The 19,348-nt window shown below is 36.5% G+C and overlaps 1 protein-coding gene across 4 annotated transcripts; it reads left to right on the top strand.

Moving 5' to 3' along the window:
- The first annotated feature begins 1,014 nt into the window (after positions 1–1,014).
- On the top strand, positions 1,015–18,970 carry LOC134531003 (uncharacterized). Of its 4 annotated transcripts, none has more exons than XM_063366425.1 (4): positions 1,015–1,611; positions 7,434–7,595; positions 10,151–10,378; positions 17,301–18,970. In XM_063366425.1, exons 1-4 carry the CDS (start codon positions 1,609–1,611, stop codon positions 17,847–17,849), a joined length of 942 nt encoding a protein of 313 aa, XP_063222495.1. In that variant the 5' UTR covers positions 1,015–1,608; the 3' UTR covers positions 17,850–18,970. The 4 variants fall into 4 exon arrangements, with proteins under 4 accessions (XP_063222495.1, XP_063222496.1, XP_063222498.1 ...); XM_063366426.1 differs by having other exon boundaries at positions 1,015–1,429; XM_063366428.1 differs by having other exon boundaries at positions 1,051–1,313.
- Positions 18,971–19,348: the final 378 nt, after the last annotated feature.

Below are 19,348 nucleotides of genomic sequence, written 5' to 3' on the forward strand. Positions count from 1 at the left end.
ACGAGTCGCTCGGTACTGGCGTCTGGCCCTGGCGCGAGGGATGGCTCAGCGTCCTCTTCACGCCAAAGTTTCTAAAGTTCCGTTATTCGTAAATTATTAAATTAACAAGAGACTGAAAGTGGCTCTAAATTCACACATTAAATAATAAGATTTAATCTAATACACAGATACGTTTTATGAATTGGATTCAACAAGTTTACATTAATTATTTTTAAATAATGTGAGTCACACTGGTGACTGTTCGTCACTTGATGACTGCTACAGTGGCGAATGATACATAAAAATTTTGGGGCGGTTATGATTAAGTCACACACTACTTTTTTTATTTAGGCTGAAGGCCGCAAGGGGAGCACTCACAAATGTATTAATATAAATCCACACGTGAGTGACCCAGGCACTCCTACGTTGCACTTCCTTTGCACGGGGTTTTTAATTTAAAGTGATGTTATCATTAAATTACGTTGAATTTATAATGTACAGGAATTGTGTGTGTCTGGTTGATTGGAGCATGGTCTTTAATTGTACCTTTTGTTCCAGTGCTTGCCTGACTCAGGTGGGCCATGGCTAGGGGTGCGTTCTGTTAGCGGGGTCGGATACTGGCAGTTTCAGGTCGGGCTTTAGGGTGGCCTTCGGTCGGACGACGTCAATATGTTTAAATTCTTAGTTTTTTAAATCTCACCCCCCCCCCCCCCCCCCCCCGCCTTCCCGGGATAACACGTACAATTACATATTCTGCTTTACAGTAAAGGAAGGCTTACAGATTTCAACTTCATGAACAATTCGAGCATTTGTACTTATCTCTATTTTTTATAGTACAACATACCATTTTTGAAAACACAACATTGTAGTGTTTAATTCATTAAAAAATATTAACGCATAAAATCATAATTTTAAAATTCTGGCTTCAAATGTATCACTTCAGTAAGCATCGTAAACTTTCGGAGAGTCAATTCGTTTTCGGAAGATCCGTGCAAATAGAGTATATACAAAAGCGATTCTTGCCTCGGGTGCTAGATGTTTGTAAATAATAGGTTACCCCTGATCACCTTTACGTCACAAGCGGTAGCCAATGAACGTTCAGCGTTTGATAATGGCTTACCTTTAATTACTTAAATTACCTTGGTGAACGTCAATGGCATTACAAACATTTTGTTACGAAATTGAATTTTCGTTTAGCGTGGATTCGCAGTCTTTTAAATTTTTATCGTGTTTAGTTCGTAGTTGTAACATATTATGAGAAATCTGCAGGTTGCAAGCAATATAAATATTTGTGTAACAAAAAAATCAATGTTTTAAGTTCGTAGTCTAGGCAGGTACATTGAACCTTCTCATTTTCTACCTTGAAAATAATATACATAATAATGTTGCTGGACGAAGCGTTTAATGAAAATTTTATACTACTACTCTCACTGATGACTTTGCATTTAGGGTAGGTATTTTATTCTTTGTGAGTTTCGTGGTAATATCAAATAAACTTAAATTAACAATTGTAAATACACGGTGGAAGAGAGAATTGTAATTAATTGTATACTAGTCAACTTCTCATGATCATTACACTGTATTTGGCATTAATACGCTAGTGCGTAAGGAGGTTTCGTTTCCTATGACATGGTAAGTGAAAAAACATTCATGCACGTTAAAGTTCTGGGTAACTAGTGAGAGTGGGAAAGAAGTATTCACAATTTTTTTTTGTTTCTTGACTTTTTAATCAATCTGTATAAGGTCATTGCATTATTGAAATAGTTTCAGTTTACCATTTTAACGGTAGTTCAGGTTATGATAGCTACATATAAAATACTGTAAAATCATATGTACAGTTCTTTAAGTTAAATTATGATATAACAGTGAATTATGTTCCCAAGTTGAATGTGAATAAAAAAATTTCCACAAGACTTGATGAAATTATTTGTATTGTTATATTAAAGTAGTTTTGATCGGGATCTATCGAAATACAAAATTAAAACAGCAAGCATTATGGATCACAAGACCAATAGAAACACAATCATGCCATCAGGGTCAAGTAATAAACATGGATATGTGAGATTGAACAATTGCCCACATTACTTACCTAACCCAACTGACTGTTCACTTTGCAGGAATCGGCAACACCTGCAAAAACTTTACTTCTGGAATATAGATTAATGTAATTGATCGATCTCCAATACTATGAAATACAAAGGAACAGTTTACAACAATTTCCTAATTTCAATTGACGTACGTACAGTTAGACAACCAAACTTTTTGAATTTGGTAAATGTTGAAGTCACTGCTTATTGGAATTAAGGAACATAAAATAAAAATTTAAAAAATGTATCATGTATGTAGACTTAATTTTTTTTTTTTTGCCAAAGGGGGCATTAAAATACTGCAAGTAGTTCTTTACTAGTGAAAGCTGTAGAGTTGTGGTTTTGGAAATGGAGAAAATAACCAAAATGAAAAGTGAAAGGTTAGGTCAGCTACTAATAACACATAAATTAAAATGTCAATAAAATTTTGTGTGCTATTACTGCAGTAAGTCCTTTATTGATGGACACTTGTTTAACAGATATTTGTTAAAACGGACACTATATTTTGTTGCCTTTAATTTTGTTAACGGACGCCAAACGCGTTACTGCAGACATTTCCACGTTGCAATTTGCGAACAGGTGTGGTTGGTACTTCTTGAATAGCCTATAGGTATATACATTTGTATCCAAGCGCTGCACTGTGTACATACATGAATAATTCTTGCATACATGCATAATTGTTATTGAAGCATGACAACTGTTTTGAAAGAGAGTCTGCATATATTTTCTCCGGGACCTGTAAAAAAAAAGAGGTTAAGATGCAACACAAACATTTACGATGCATGTGGCAAAGAAAGTGACAGCAAACTCATCTCTTCCAAAGGCCCGTGCATACCATTATGACAAGGGAATCTGTAAAGGTCATTTACTGACTAGCCGGTCAGTGACGTACACACGCTTTTCTATTCCAAATCATTTTTTAGCCAGCCATTAGTCCCTCATTTTACAGGCGTGTTTGCGGTGTTTTTACCCAAAATAAAAAAAATTATTTTTTATAGTTTGTTTGTTCAGTGAAATATTATGTACATGTTTAATTATACGTATCTTATTGCCTGTCAGATTCGTGCTTAAATAATATGTTGTGCGATAGTGTCTATGCAATAGGCTGACCCTCTTGCCCTTCCATCAAAGGCATGTGGGGTGGGGGAAGGGTAGGGGGGAACAGCCACTTGTCACGCATGCTCTTTCACTTCCTTGTGGTATTATTTTTCTCACCCTCGCTCTTGATATGGTTGCTAATTTATTTACAATCTTCCCTTGCTTTATCAAACTAACGGGTTTCAATTTTTTGGCTGTACTGTGACGCCACATCCTGTCATGCCGTGACATAGCAATTGGATATGTAAACAAAAACTTGTAATGTAACAATGTATTATGATCGTAAGACTTGACATAATTATTTTGTGATATTTTTGTTATGTCCAGGATATTTTGATGTACTAAATTAAAACAACAAGCATCATGTACCACAGGATTAATTATACAGAATCATGCTATCAGAATCAAGGGATGAACTTGGATACTTGATACAGAACATTTACTGTTCTTACATTGCATATTAAAAAGATTTCTTACCATTCATTACAAACTGGGTTACGTTTCTTAAACATCATATGTATATAATCTGAATTTTATTATGTATTATTGATAGTGGAATAATTAAAATGGGCAGTTCTGGCAGGACTAGGAACATAACCTGGAACATTAACATTGTTCCTTATGGGGAAACGTGATTTAATTAACTGACTTTTGCTTAATGGACAATTTCCGGAAATGTAACCTGTCCGTTGCTTGAGGACTTATTGTACAGCTGGCATAACGAAACCAACCTTTCACTTAGTTACTATTGCTTATTTCCAATTAGCTGCATATTTACAACCTTCTTGGGTAAAAAATCACTTGTAATATTTCTATGTTCCCTTAAGCAAACTACATAATATTGTTTCTACATGCTGACTGAATTTATTTTGTATGTTTCTCTCAGTTCCAATAAGGAACAACATTTAACATTTACCTGATATTTAGCCGATGTTTACCTCTCAACTTAATAACTTTTTTTTTTTTTCAGAAAGAAATTACTATTTACAATAGATAAATTTATAGCATACCATGTGTCATTCATCTCATTTTACTGAACTTATGTCACCAAGCTTTTACTGTATTAACAATCTCGTAAACAAGTAATAACATATTAACACGTGCCTAATGTTGGTACAATTGCTTGCAACATTAAGTCTACCCAAATTAATTAATTAATTTATTTATTTATTAAACATAATAGTCCAAATGTTGCTGGAAAATAAATTGCCTCAATAATGAAATAATAGGTACAATTATTTCTATGCCTTTTACGTTTAATGACAGAAAAAAAGTTACAAATTTAGAAAAAATATTCCCCCCGTGCAGACTTAAAAATTATGAAGTTAAGCTTTCGAAAGTCAAACTTGTGGGTGGTACCTAACTGTGAAGTGTAAATAGTTTTTTTTTTTTTTTTTTTTTTTTTAAAGATAATTGCTGGAAATTTACTTGAATGAAAATTACAGGAAATTGCTAAGAATTGATGTATTAAAAAACCCTCAGAGTAATGAAATATTTTACAAATGAAAAAGCATCTGAAGAATGGATAAAAATTGACAGTTCAGTATACTACTCAAATTAAACTACATCACTCTGCTTCACGGCCTAGTGGTAGTAGTCAGCAATAGAGAACTTATCTGTCTACCTGCAGCTTTTCATCCAGTTTGTGAAATATTTCCGTAACAAAAGAGAGGAACTAGAGGTACGACACTGCAGGTAGTGTGCCCTTTGCAGTCGCTGTGAAAATAAAAAATAAAAAATTTATTTCAATTTTGCTTTTTTTACTGTTTGGTTGATTGATACACTTGCAATTGGGCCTCCGCCTGTGGTGGCAGGAGTCTGCTCCCTACTCGTCCAATTTCTGAAGCCTCTTCCTCAAGTCCTTTCCTCTTCTCAAAACCAATATCTTTCCCTTTAATCCTATTCCACTCCCTCCCCATCCTCACCAGGAAATCTTGCCTTCCTCTTTCCGTTCTTCTCCACTCTCTCTGAATCTTCCACCCATTATCCCTCCTCCCTCTAAACACCCCTCTGTTCAACCAGTCTCCCAGCTTCTCCCAGTCCCTCTCGCCCCTTGTCATCATAAAAAACTTCACCAATCCGTCTACTTTCCTCCTTCTGTGTAGTGTGTCCCACCCCAGCTCCTTCATCATAGATGGCCTATGATTTCACCCTCGCCCGTTCCCTCCTCCTCCACATACCCATCGCCCATCTAGCCGCTTACGTTGCACCCTTTCCAGTTCCTTAATTTCTATCCCTAGGTGTGGGTCCCAAATTGACGCTGCATATCTAAGAATTTGCCTCACCAACACTGAATACGCCTTCTCCTTTACTCTCCGTCCTGTCCCCTTCAGTGTCCCAGCAGTCAGCCCCAGCCCCCTCCTCCCCTTCTTTACCACCTGCTGCACCTGCTTTCCCCAACCTAGATCACTCTGTAGGGTTACTCCCAGGTACTTGTATTCCCCTACCTCCTGAATCTCTTGCCCCTTCCAACTGTATTATTGCTTAGAAACCTTTCTTTTCCTTGTGAATCTGACCACCTTCATTTTGTTGATATTTATCTCCATTCCATTTTGAGTTTTATAAACATGAAATTGCTTCAGGTTATGTTTAAATTTAAATAAAATGGATGGAATAACATCAAATCCAAAGGTTTTTGTAGAATCCACTGAGTAAATGGGAACATGGCTATCACAAGAAGAATTTTTTATTTGTTATTATGAGTAGTCATCTATTAGAAAAGTTCGTTCAAAAATAGTAATACCTCTGTGAGTGGCTACTTTAAAATAAGATGAGTATTAACTGAAGTGAAAATTGGTTCTGTTAGTTCGGGTAAATTAAAAGTCTGTAAAATCATTGTAAAAATTATTACATTCTAAATTTTCAAGTATTTTTAACCTTGTTTCCCAGAAACTACTACTCTGAAATATTACCCAAAGCTAAAGTTTGTTGATAAAATTGGTGACTGTTGTCTCAAATAATTGTTTGAAACTGATAATAAATTTGAGTAAACTGAGCTGCTTTTTACAATACAGATGATGATCTGCCCCGTCAGGTATGTGTATTTCTACTTCTGTAACAGTTCAACCAGAGCTTAATAACTACCAAAAACAGAAACTAAAAAGTGCAAGTGAAGTATTAAATGACTTCCCCTAATAGGTAAATGCTCCACCAGTTCAATTACAAACAAATTTGTATTTTTGAAAATCCTAATTACATTGTGTTTTAGTTGGATGGTACAGAAAATTCAGGATGAATACGATGTTGCTAATAACACAAGCATTTATGCTGGGAATTAATTATGCTATTCTCTGATCCTAAACCTGGAAAAACATTAAACACAGAAATTGCTACATAGTTGCAGTCTCTTTATTGATGAAAACATCAGTACTGTATATTCAAAAAGAACTTATCCTTTGCAATTTACAAGAACTATTCATACTTTTTAAGGAGAAATACCCAAACATTTAAATTAGATTCTCTTAATTTTTGCAGACTTGGACCAAAATGCTGTATTCCAGCAGGTGCAAATGGTACAGATAGTGTTTGTTAATGTCCACTACATCAATGTGGTAAGTTAAATTTGACATTGTAAATTATCAAAATTGGCAGATGGTGATGAAATTAGAATATGATTGAGGGAAAATATAATGGTTGTGAGAAGAGGAAAGGACTTGAGGAAGAGGCTTCAGAAATTGGACGAGTAGGGAGGAGACTCCTTGTCACTGGACGGAAGCCCAATCGCAAGTCTAACAATAAATCAATCAATCAAAAAAACATTGAGCTCTCAGTTGCCCGGGTTGCTGAAAGGTGAAAGGTGTGTGTGGGTGAGGCAATTTGTGGCCACAAGATAGTTGATGCTGCCTCCACCCTCTGGATGGCGGTCTCGAAGTGATGGCCGTCTTACTCCTCGTTTGCCGCAGCTCGCGCAGCAGCTGGGTAGGTCCTGCGGGGCACTGCTGGCGAACTGCTTGCTGTGCTTTTCCCTCACGATATCTGTTAGGCACCAGCGACACAGAGTCCTGATGCAGTTGTTGGAGTGGCTCAACGAAGAGGGGAGCAGAAATCATACTGAAATTCTTCAAATCCATTCTGTTATTCTCTGACAGTGAAATGTAAGCAGTGTTCTTTTAAAAAAAATATGGTTAGAGGTGGCATTTTAACTTTCATTTGGGGATTTTTTATTTTATAAAACCTCACTACCCTATGTTTGTGTTTGTTAGTCACTAACAGGCACTCAAACATGTCATGCCGTGATGCCCACGACACCGGTCCCCTGTGTGCCGGCAGATGAGAGAGCTGCTGAGTGCCGCCGGCCCAGTGGTAGAGCTCACCAACCAAGACCTCGCCAGCCCCTGCAGGAACGCCCGGCCCATGGAGAAGGCGAAAAACGGTGCTCGCAGCTTCCGAAACCCTCCACAGCCTCACATGTGCATCCAGGACTTCATGATGGTATGAGCAGAATAACGCCTTCTGTTTAATGGGTCCTCCACTTCTTGTAGAAGCCATTATGCACAGTTTTTACAACACTTACACGTTTATTATGCTTAATAACCTTAAAATAACCTATAACAAGATCGCAATCTTAATGTGAGCGGCTTTATTATTGCTGGATTACAGCAACGTACCAGAAAAGCAGGGAAAAGTCAGGGAAGTTGGGTTTGGTCTGGGAGAGTCAAGGTACTGCAAAAGTAATGGAAAATCTCCAGAGACAGTAATTTTAGAGTGTAATGTCTGCCATCATCCATTCTGTGAGACTTACTTTTTATAGATTGTGCTTTAGTGCATAGTCTTACACAGGTTTACTATGTTGTAAATTAAAGTCAGTTTCACGTACCTATTGCCACATTTTGCAGTAACATCACCCCTGAGTATGATTGTTTGAAAGCAGTTTCAATTCACAAATTGATAGATGGTTTTTAATTTAATTTGGCACTTAGGGACTGTGGCCATATCAGATGATAAAATGTTACTGTAGTTTTAACAGGAATACCAAAGAATAATTAATAAACAAATAATGGTACTTAAAAAATGTTGTAATAAGCTGTACAATAGAAACAAAATACACTTAGCAGGGGCGCAAATATCTAAATTCTAAAAAACTGGTGGGGGGGGGGGGGGGAGTTGCTGTGCGGCCCGAGAGTTTTGCTTGTGGGGTTAATTGACACAAGTCATCTCCAGATTGATTATTTTTTACTGCCCATATTTTGGCATATATGCATGCAATAAGCAGAAAACTTTAAAATATTCAGAAAGTTTTCTAAAATCATAATGTTTGACATTTATGTTTATAAACCTGTTTCACAGTCACAATTCGGCAAGTGCAGGTGTCCCCCCCCCCCCCTTCTACAGTGAGGGGCTTATTAATTTCTGGGGGCTGGGGACCATCCCCTACCCCCCTTCCTGTCTTATTTCAAAGTCTTATTTTTGATCAGTAATGCTCAAGTGCATAGGCATAGAACCTCCCGGGGTTCTATACCCATGCACTTGAGCATTACTGATTAAAAATTTATCTTGATATTATGTTGAATTATTGATTCAGATCTGTTAACAATATTACCTGGCAATACCTGTTTGAAAACTACTGAAATAAAAACAAAGTAAAATAGAATTACCTAACGGCCATTGTCAACAGCCCGAATCCACCCAAAAATATTTGAATGTGAGCGGCATTGTTGTTGCTGGATTACAGAATCATCATTTCCATATTCTAGAAAAACAACGGAAAAGTCAGGGAAGTTGGGTTTGGTCAGGGAAAGTCCAGGATATCACTTCAAATACTGCAAAATTAATGGAAAATCCCCAGTGATATTAGTTTGAGGGGGAAAGTCGTGCTCCAGTCTGCCATCATCCAGACTGTGTTTTGTTGCATAGTCACGCACAGTATAAAATGGAGTGTGCAAGGTTCTGTTCAATCCATCCCAGCTATTGGGATGGTAGGGGCTTGAATTATATTTTTTTTACTTTCAGGAAATTGCAAATAAATTATATTATTTATAAAAAAAATAGTTATATAAATTTGTTATTTGGTCATGGTAAGTCAGGGAAATTAAATTACAGATTTGTGTGTACTTCCTGAAAATTTGCTGAACCCAACAATACCAAATTAATAACCTTTCACTTACTGTACTTCTTATGTGGGCGGGTATACAATTTTCCCATGAGAATTTTTACTTAACTTTACTTAAAAAAATTAACCAATAACATCACTTGTAAAGTTTCTCTGTTTTAATAAATATTTTTGGTAGTCCATCTCGGACTCTACTTTCAACTCAATTTGTATTATTTCGCAGTGCTTAGCAACATGGAAAAGAAATGGTATTAAAGTTGGATTTTTTTATCCACTAATTCTTATAATAGTTGTCATAAAATCGGTCAGTCTGGAAGGATTTCAAACATTCAACATTCAACAAAGGATGGATTCATGGAAATTACTACGTCTCTTAGCTCATTGTCTTAGCTTATTGGGTATATATACAATCAGACAGTGAAGCAGTTCATTCATCTGGTGATTGTTAGTTTTAATTTTTTTTTTCTTTTCAAAATTACCAGTTTCAAATGTAAAAGAGGAGAGGAGAGAGGGTGGACTGTTTGTAGAACCAAGTTTCCTGCCAAAGGATAGACGTGATGTGGCCAGTCTCGAGAGAGGGTGAGAAGCAGATGAATGAGAGACATGATGTCATTGGGAATGAATTTGAGTCCGGGCATGCTCAAAACTTTTATTTGAACTGTGCACTGTTGAGTTGTTGGTGTGGTTTGGAAAATTGTTGCATGTATTCTAGAATTTGAATTTTATGACAGACTGAATTTTTTGTCTAATTAACTGAAAAATTGCCATTTCCAACAAGGGCTTTTGCTTTACTTGCAGAAGATGGCTGGATTACAGTGGCCCATCACAATCCAAGAATGAAAATTAATTTTTGATGTTTACCTTTAGAGCATGAAATTTCCACTAGTATAAATATAATACATGTTGCCTAAGAAAAGGTAATTTTTTTACATTCTAGAACTCCAAAGACCCGTGTTACATCAACGTGCTGTCGTGGACCAAGATCTCAACACCTCGTAGAGGGGATGATCCAATACCTCTGTACGGGGGTATGATGATAAACCAAAACAGCCTCTCAGCAGGGGACAGGAGGTCACCCACGTCGAGCAGGCGATCACCAATATTTGCAGTCATGGTCAACCCGGAAATACTGCGCGTCAGTGGGAAGTCGGCTGCGGATCCAATGGCAAGTCTTACGTTAATTCCTTTCTCGTGAACGAGTAAATGTGTAGCTAAATGTGGCAGATAAGCTCTCTGGTTTTGAATTGTCAATGTCATTAAGAGGTGGATTAGTTTAAATATTTGAATCATTATCTAATCTAAGACAATCATATTGGTTCTCAGTATCTTAGTAAGCACCAATATTAATTTTTTAAAAAGCATTTATTAATATTATATAATCACTTCCAAATATGATGTTCAAAGGACTTAAAATTTGTATTTTATTACATTACAGGGTTCGTGTGTTGACATTCCATTTAAATGTTGTGTTTTAGTTGAGTTATTTAAGGTTTTCAGTACTTGGGGTTCTATGTTTGAAACATTTAGATTCCAGTCATACGCGAGCTCGACTGAACAGTGAACTCTTACAAGAGACCATTCTCTGCAGATTTTCCATGCTGGAACAAAAATTTTCTGTGAATTATTTCATCACTAGTTACCAAAGAAATTGGTTTTTATTTTTTTTTTGTAATGACCTAGGTTAATTGCCCTCCCCACTTAGACCACCCAGGCCTGCACCGCACGTCTGGGGCCTAGTCTAAATGAACAGTCCGAAAGATGAAAAACAAATGTTCAAACTAAATCATGGAATGGCCCTGGCACCCAGACATGAAATTAGTTGCCCTAGGCTCTCATCAAAATGATATTTGTGAGCCAATGAATGGCGCGACCTTGGCACAGAACTCTAAGAACAGCGACTAAAGACAAAAAGGCTACGTGACCACCCACCATCATACACGGAACAAGCAGTCATGTGACTCCAACAACCAACCAATCTCACAGCACAGTACAAAAAAACAACAGTATACAAATTTCCTAACCCTCGTAGCGAGGATTTTCCTGCAAAAAAATAAAACATGAAAAGTCATAGTCTTTTCTGATTTGCTGATGCAACAACATGTTAAATTTCTCTCTAATCCTTCCTTTTCCCAACTTAATACAAAATGTTACACAAATATACTTATAGCTTTCAATTAACTGCAAATGAAAAATACTGGCAAAAATAACATTTTTAAAAAGAATAAGGTACTGAAAAAATTAAACAAACAGAGAACCAGTAAAAACACAGTTTAACAACTTTTCTGAATAAACAACCAAGTATCAAATTTAACTGTATGAATATTAGATATTAGAATGATAAATTAAAAGTATCAGAAACCAGGTCATTATAACTTTGGACCATATAACCAGCTGATATGCTGTCTTACAGGAAAATATAATCACCTAAAAATACTCTGCAAAGCTCAGACGAGAGGGGGGGGGGGGGGGGTGGTGTTTGTCTGCAAGGCTACAAATTAAATTAAAAAATCTAATAATAAAATAAATGAGCTATAAATACCTAATATTTAATACTTATAAGTTACTGAAAAATTAATTTTAAAAATTAATGAATGTAAGAGATTGATTTATTTCAGATCCTTACTAATATTATAAATGCGAAAGTAACTCTGTCTGTCTGTCTGTCTGTCTGTCTGTCTGTCTGTCTGTCTGTTTGTTACCTTTTCCCGGCTGAACGGCTGACGAATCGTAATGAAATTTGGCAAGGAGATAGATTATATCCTGGGGATGGACATAGGCTATCTTTTGTCTAAAAAAAATAAATTTTAAACGGGTTAAAAAAATATATCATAATTTTATGTAACGTGTGTCATAGATATACAAACTGTTAGTGTCATTCCTCTATGTCTGCCGAGCAATAGCTTTCAAGCCATTACGTTACGTTTTGCTATTGTAAGGAACTAAGTAGAGAGTAAGAAAAAAATAAATATCTTGACAGTTTGTAGTGTCGCCATACGTATTTGTTTCAGTTTTCAATACCGTTTTTGTATATTACAATTTAAATTATTTTTTTTTTACAGTACCTACTTATAACTTATTTGCAAGGAGTTTGGTTTAGTGTTTATAATTTATCTGCTGAGCATCAAGAGTCTTAGGGCTACTGAGACTGAAGACCAGAAATATTTATCAATTATGTAGTATATTGTTGAAAAATTTGAATTTTACTATTTCAGGTAGGTCGATTTTTTTTTATTAATTATAATAGTTACGTGTAATTGCCATCTTCCTTTATTTAATATTAAACATTATGTTTGGCTGAGTGTGAGATATTTTTATTTATGTATGTTTTAATTTCATTTATTTTCTTTTATATATATATATATATATATATATATATATATATATATATATATTCTTACCTACCTACTTCTATTAAATTTCAGGTGGATGTTAACATTGTCATTCCAGTTGAATAAATTTTTTTGACAAATTAGTTGTTATTTATACTTTTTGTTTCATTTTGGACTATGTTTTTTTTTTACTTAATTCAAAGATTTGTGGTGTGTTCAGGGAGTGATATCTCTATTAATTTCTATACTGCTTTGGATAAGCGGAATATGGCCACCACAGTTTTACATATCAACCAATCCTACAAATGTTTTAAACATTATGACAAATAAAAAATAGTTTCACAAACATCCTTAGTTTTTTTTGGTGTGTATAGTTTGAAGTTTAATATTATGTATGTACGTAAATTATTAAACATAGAGTTATTTATTAATTTATTTAGAAAATTATTCATAGGTAGGTAATAAGTTTTCCTTTATATCTCTTTCGATTTGGAGTGTTTCCGAGCTATTCGGGGTCCTCAACATCACCCCCCCCCCCCCCCCCCCCCCCCAGGTGGTTAAAGCCCTAAAATTTCGAAAGTTTAAAATTTTTAAAAATCTTTCTCTTTCGATTTTAAGCGTTTTCGGGCCATTCAGGGTCCTAGAACCCCCCGCCCCCCTCTGGGAAAAAGCCCCAAAATTTTGATAATTTTAGGAATTTCAAATATCTATTCTTTCGAGATGGAGTGTTCCGAAACATTCGAGGTCCTGAACCTGCACCCGCCCCCCCCCCCCCTCCCTTTTCTCAAAAGTGAAAGCCACAAAATTTCGAAAAATTGGAGAAAATTGTATTATAATTAAGTTATTACGAACTAAAGTGTCCGGGGCATGGTGGAACTTTTACCCAAAGTCGACTTCGCACCCAATTTTGTGGGAGAGGGGGGGGGGGAGTGCAAAACTCCAAAATTACGACAAATTTCAAAAAATTATTAAATTTAAGTATCCTTTTTTACTATTTGGAGTGTTTCCGAGCCATTCGGGATCCTCAAACTACCCTCCCCCCACAAGGAGTCAAAGACCCAATGATAAAAAAATTTCCCAAACTTTCAAAAACCTATTCTCTTTCGGTTTGGAGTGTTTACGAGCCATTCGGGGTCTTCAACATCACCCCCCCTCCCCCTTCTCAGGGGTCAAAGCCCTAAAATTTAGAAAATTACAAAAATCATTCTGTTTCGATTTTTAGTGTTTCCCTGCCATTAAGGGTCCTCAAAATAACCCCTCCCCCTCTGGGGACAAAGCCCCAAAATCTCGAAAATTTCAGGAATTTCAAATATCATTTCTTTCGAGATGGAGTGTTCCGAACCATTCGAGGTCCTGAACTTCCACCCCCCTCCCTTTTCTCAAAAGTGAAAGCCACAAAATTTCGAAAAATTGGAGGAAAAAGTATTAAAATTAAGTCATTACTAACTAAAGTGTCCGGGGGATGGCGGAACGTTTACCCAAAGACGTGTTCTCCAACAAATTTGTGGTAAGGGGATTGGGGGAATGCAAAACCCCAAAATTTCGAAAAATTTCTTAAATTTAAGAATACTTTTTTTACTATTTGGAGGGTTTCCGAGCCATTCGGCGTCCTCAAACTACCCTCCCCCCACAAGGAGTCAAAACCCAATAATTAAAAAAATTCCCAAAATTTCCAAAAACCTATTCTTTTTCGATTTGGAGTGTTTACGAGCCATTCGGGGTCCTCAACATCACCCCCCTCCTCAGGGGTCAAAACCCCAAAATTTAAAAAATTTAAAATATCATTCTTTCGATTTTTATTGTTTCCCAGCCATTCAGGGTCCTCAAAATAACCCCTCCCCCTCTGGGGACAAAGCCCCAAAATTTCGACAATTTCAGGAATTTCAAATATCATTTCTTTCGAGATGGAGTGTTCCAAACCATTCGAGGTCCTGAACATCCACTTTTCGCAAAAGTGAAAGCCACAAAATTTCGAAATATAAGAATATATATAATTGGATTTTGGTATGTATGACGTCGATAAACTCTTACACCGTTTGACTGATCGCCATGAAAGTTGGCACATCGAAGTGTTTTTATCATCCATTTTTTTTGTAACTCGCCGCTATATGGCGCTGTAGCACATCAACTTCTAAACCTTTCAACCGATCGCCCTGGGTAAACAGAAAATCATAGGTCACAGATACACAAATATTAATTATGTGTCATTTCTTAATGTCCAACACACTGGACATATCGCTATCCATTTTGCTGTAACTCGCGGACAATATTTCACCCGGTGTTCAGCCCGGGCAAAGCCGGGTACTGCAGCTAGTATTAATATAATTAATGGTTTTATTGGTAATAGCATTGCAATCTTAAAATCAAAAATTAAGATTGTTAGTTCAATTAAAAGTTTTAGTGATAACTCCTATTTAAGCTTTATTTATTACTATTCAAATTATTCAAAAATTAAAAATACATATGATTAAATAATATAAAAAATAAATAAACAATATTGGTATCTTATAATTTAATTATATTAATATCCATATAGATTGAAATTTATTAGGACAAGTAATTTAATTATTTTTAATTATTTCTTCAGCTATAACATTTTTTTTTTATATATTACTAAAACCTACTACATCTTTGAACGAGAACTATGGATGAAAAGGGATTTTATCAATATTTGGGGGGTCCGGGGGGCCTCCCCCGGGAAAATTTGGATTTCAAGGTACAAAAGGGTGCAATTTAAGTAGTTTTCTTAACTGAACATTGACTATTCCACAAGTATAAAAATTGACATTTTTTTTAAATTATAAATTATTTTTGAAAAATAATAATGTTTGACTTACATTATACTGATAATAAAATACCTACTCTACATTATTTATATACTAAGTGGGAGTGTAGTATCATCGATATCTGGTACAAAATATATAAACAGACAACACATGGCAAAGTAAGTACTTAAAATAAAAAGAAGAACCTGATAAAAATGTACTACAATAGTAAAAATTAAATCTTAGTACTTTTCGCAACACGAACGAAATTATCTTCATACGTGATCAGAAACTCTGTTAACTGGTATGTGTACCAAGAAACTGGCACGTCAATCATTCCTGAAACGCCACCTCGCCACCTGCCGTGCCGAACTGTAGCGGACATAGCCGAAGCAGTCTGCGGAAGAATTCCACCGGTTGCTTCTGCCATGTTCGCTTCAGTTCGGCAAGAAAGCGTTACCTTCGTAGCTTCTACCACGTGTTTTTACAGCCAATCCCCTCCTCGAACCTTTGTACCATGCCACTCCCCTTCCGAAAGGAAACTACTGCGGCAGCCTTCTTGCTGAAAGCGGTTCTACCAGCGCTTCTAAAACAGCATGTTTTGTGTGTCAACGAGTTCTTTTCTAATATCGCACAGTGCACAGTATTGGGTCCCAAGAAGTTAGTGTAAAAAATACATACACCTAACTGCACGAACCAAAGTAAAATACTATTCTGAATAAAATATTTATTTAAAAAATACAATGTCTGGAAACTGCCTGGGCAAGCACTGCTTGCCTTGCTTGCCCTGACGAGACGCCACTGTCAAAAACAGATTATGATAGTTTATAGATTTTTATTATTGAAAGTTTGCTGTAGGGAAAAAAAGAGAAACTATTATATAAGACTTTTTTGGCAGGGAAAAGTTCATTGTACGTTTCTTCGCTCACACATGTAAGTTATCTCTCAGCTCTTTGCTCTCACCATGAATGGGGGTGGAGAGTCAGCATATTATAACAGTCTCTCCTAGGCGCATGGGGCACCGAGGGGTTGTTGATGTCAAGTATCAGCTTGCAAGTACTTTTTTGTTATTTAAAATTTGTTACCTAACTGGCTAATTTAGCCCTTGTTACTAATAGATAAATGTTATATTGGCTGAAAATAAAATTTTTAGGGATGTGCAAATCCTTCATTTTCAGTTCGGTTCGAATCTGTTTCGAATCCCTGCCAATATTTGAGATATGAATCGGATTCCGAATATTAAGCACAAAATAATTAAAAATAACTGATTAATTTAAAAATAATGTGTGTTCTCTTTTTTCTAACTGTAACTACTGGCAATTATTTATTACACTGAGATTGAAATGTTTATAATTATATAAACTTAATTAATAATAAACACTTTAAAATAAGAAAACGAAAACATATTCGATTCTCCAACTCAATCGTAATAAACTGCTTGCCACAGGAAAATCTCAGTTTTATAAATGTTTCAGCAACGGAAACCATTTTTTCTCCAATAAATAGCCAAGACTTTTTTTCTTGTAGGTATGTAATTGTTTTTAGTTTATAGTTTGCTATACGACGAAATTCGTGATTATAGTTTAAGCCCTTGAAATCTTGAAATTCTTTTAATGCCACTGTGTTTTAATTATTTAATTTACTTATCTTTCTTTGATACATCATATTATAAATACTTACGTAATAGTAACCTAATTTTATTTTTCACTGCTAGTATTTTTGAGCCGTATTAAATTAATTTATAACTTTTGTGAATATTCATAATACTGTTTGAATCCATGTACGTACGATTCCAGGTTCGGGTAATTGTGGATTCGAACCGTACCCGAAAATATCGGGTACCGTTCTCGCACATCCCTAAAAATTTTATTAAGAATTAATTTCCTTTCAGGTCAATCTTAATGTTGGTGTTCTGAGTATTGGCATGAACTACAGTAACTATTAAGTTGACAATTTTTTTTATATATATTTATTTTTATATGTATATACATAGGACCAAGCAGCTTTGGTGGACCTGATGCTGGACTTTGTGGAAGCCATGAACCCTGAAGTGAAGTTCCGCAGGGAGTTCAGCGTGCTGAAGGATCGCGACCTCGCGGGGGAGCTGAAGGACATCTGGATGGCAATCCAGGTGAAGCGGGAGCGGGAGCGGGAGCTGATGAGGCGGGGTGAGTGGCGGGACCGGACGGGTGTGGCCACGGAGGGAGGGGAGGACTTGGTTGCCACCCGGGAGAGCCACGGGGCTTCGAGGCACGTCGTGCAGAGGGACGTGTTCCCCTCGTCTTCGGACTCCTCCGAGGACGAGGACAGGGGTGACGTCTCCTCTCGCGGGAGGCAAGGAGACGGGGAGCTGTCGAGGAAGCAGCCCCACGACGCTCTGGCAGCATGTGGGGACGAGAACGTGGCGGACAACTCTCAGGACCTCGGTGGCTCCAGGGAGACCACAGGCAAGGATGACGGGGTGGCCGGCAGGCCCCTAGAACGAGACTCCATCCTCACCGGCTCAATGAAGGAGCAGGTCATGAGGCTGGCACAGTTGTAACATTAACTGTCTTTTATACTGTGAGTTACAAAAATGTACAGTGAAATCTCATTACAACGAACTTGATGGAACCCACTACGTATTTGATTCATAAGGAAAGTACTTTATACTGAACTTTTCATAAATGTAAAACACTTGAGTAGTGGTCTGAACAAATGTACATTTAAGACTGATAAATAGCTGCATCCATTCACATTAAGCTGTCTAGGTTTTTCTGTAAGACCCATACTATACAGAGACTGCTATGGGAGTGTGTAAAATAAAAGTTTTGAGGCGGGCCTGCCTGCAGTATTAAATTTAATCCCAGCCATTTGTACTGTGCCATGTAAGGCAGTGAAGTAGTATAAAGTTATACTTGTGTTTGTGAGGATGCTGGTTTTATTCCTGGCCCACACACATGCTTAATTTTAATCAGCTAAATCTTACGTAGTGTTAATCACTTAAGTATATGATTAGGGCAAGGGTTGATGGTTCAATTTTTGCCTCCATTTTTGGCCTATGTTTACCTTGTGGTTGGGAGTCTGCTATAATTATGCTGCCTTATGCCCTGTGCTTAACTATCTGATGGTTAACTAAATGCTTCAGCCCTTACAAGCTACAGCTCAACCATCACCTCATCACTTCTAAAGTGATGCTTGTGGAACGCTAAGTACTTCATATAAAATAAACTTTCTTATTATAATTGCATAGCTATAATCAAAATACACCTTACTAACATTTATTTACAGATTATTGCTTTTCCTTTACAGTATGTATTTAAAGACACCCTTTTGGTTTCAAAATTTTAGGTTGTAACATAATTTTATTTAATTTTTTTAACTTGGCTTTATTAAATCATATAATTAAATTTAATTGAATGCCTACGATGGTGGTCGGTTACAAAAAAATATTTTTATCATTAAATACAGTAAAACCTTGCTCGTACAGCCCCCGGTTCGTACGTACACCTCGGTCGTACGTACAGATTTTCAGAAACCGTGAAAAATAAGGCAAAAAAAATATGAAAAGTGTAAGAAATACGTTAAAGTTTATTAAAATACAATTGCAACCTGCAGTGTTTATAACAAATACGAGCTACATACACATTGCGTCACAGTAAAAAATTAAAAAAAAAAAAAAAAGGCCACAAATTGATGGAAATTTTTCGTCAATAGCGCGCCGTACGCGGAGAAAGGTCATTGTACTCGGTCAGCTGTTGTTACGGCGCGGTGGTAGCCGCCGGCTGGCTCTCTCTGTTCGCTGAGCTGCACAGTATAACTCACTCTATGCTCCGCCCAGACTCGTGACCTTCCATCAGCAGCCAGCCAATAGATGCGAGCTTAGCGGAAAAAAATATAAGCTCCACCTCCCGTGCACCAGTTTTGTCCAGTTCTGATACCAGTTTATTGGTATACGCACCAGTTTTCTCGCTGCCGTGACATGTTCAAGTTTACGTTCATCTTGATGTCTTGATACCAATGATTAATTATTATTTACAATCCCCAGAAAGAAATGGTTAG

The sequence above is a fragment of the Bacillus rossius genome, chromosome 3 (genome assembly GCF_032445375.1).
Source record: "Bacillus rossius redtenbacheri isolate Brsri chromosome 3, Brsri_v3, whole genome shotgun sequence".
NCBI lineage: Eukaryota > Metazoa > Arthropoda > Insecta > Phasmatodea > Bacillidae > Bacillus > Bacillus rossius.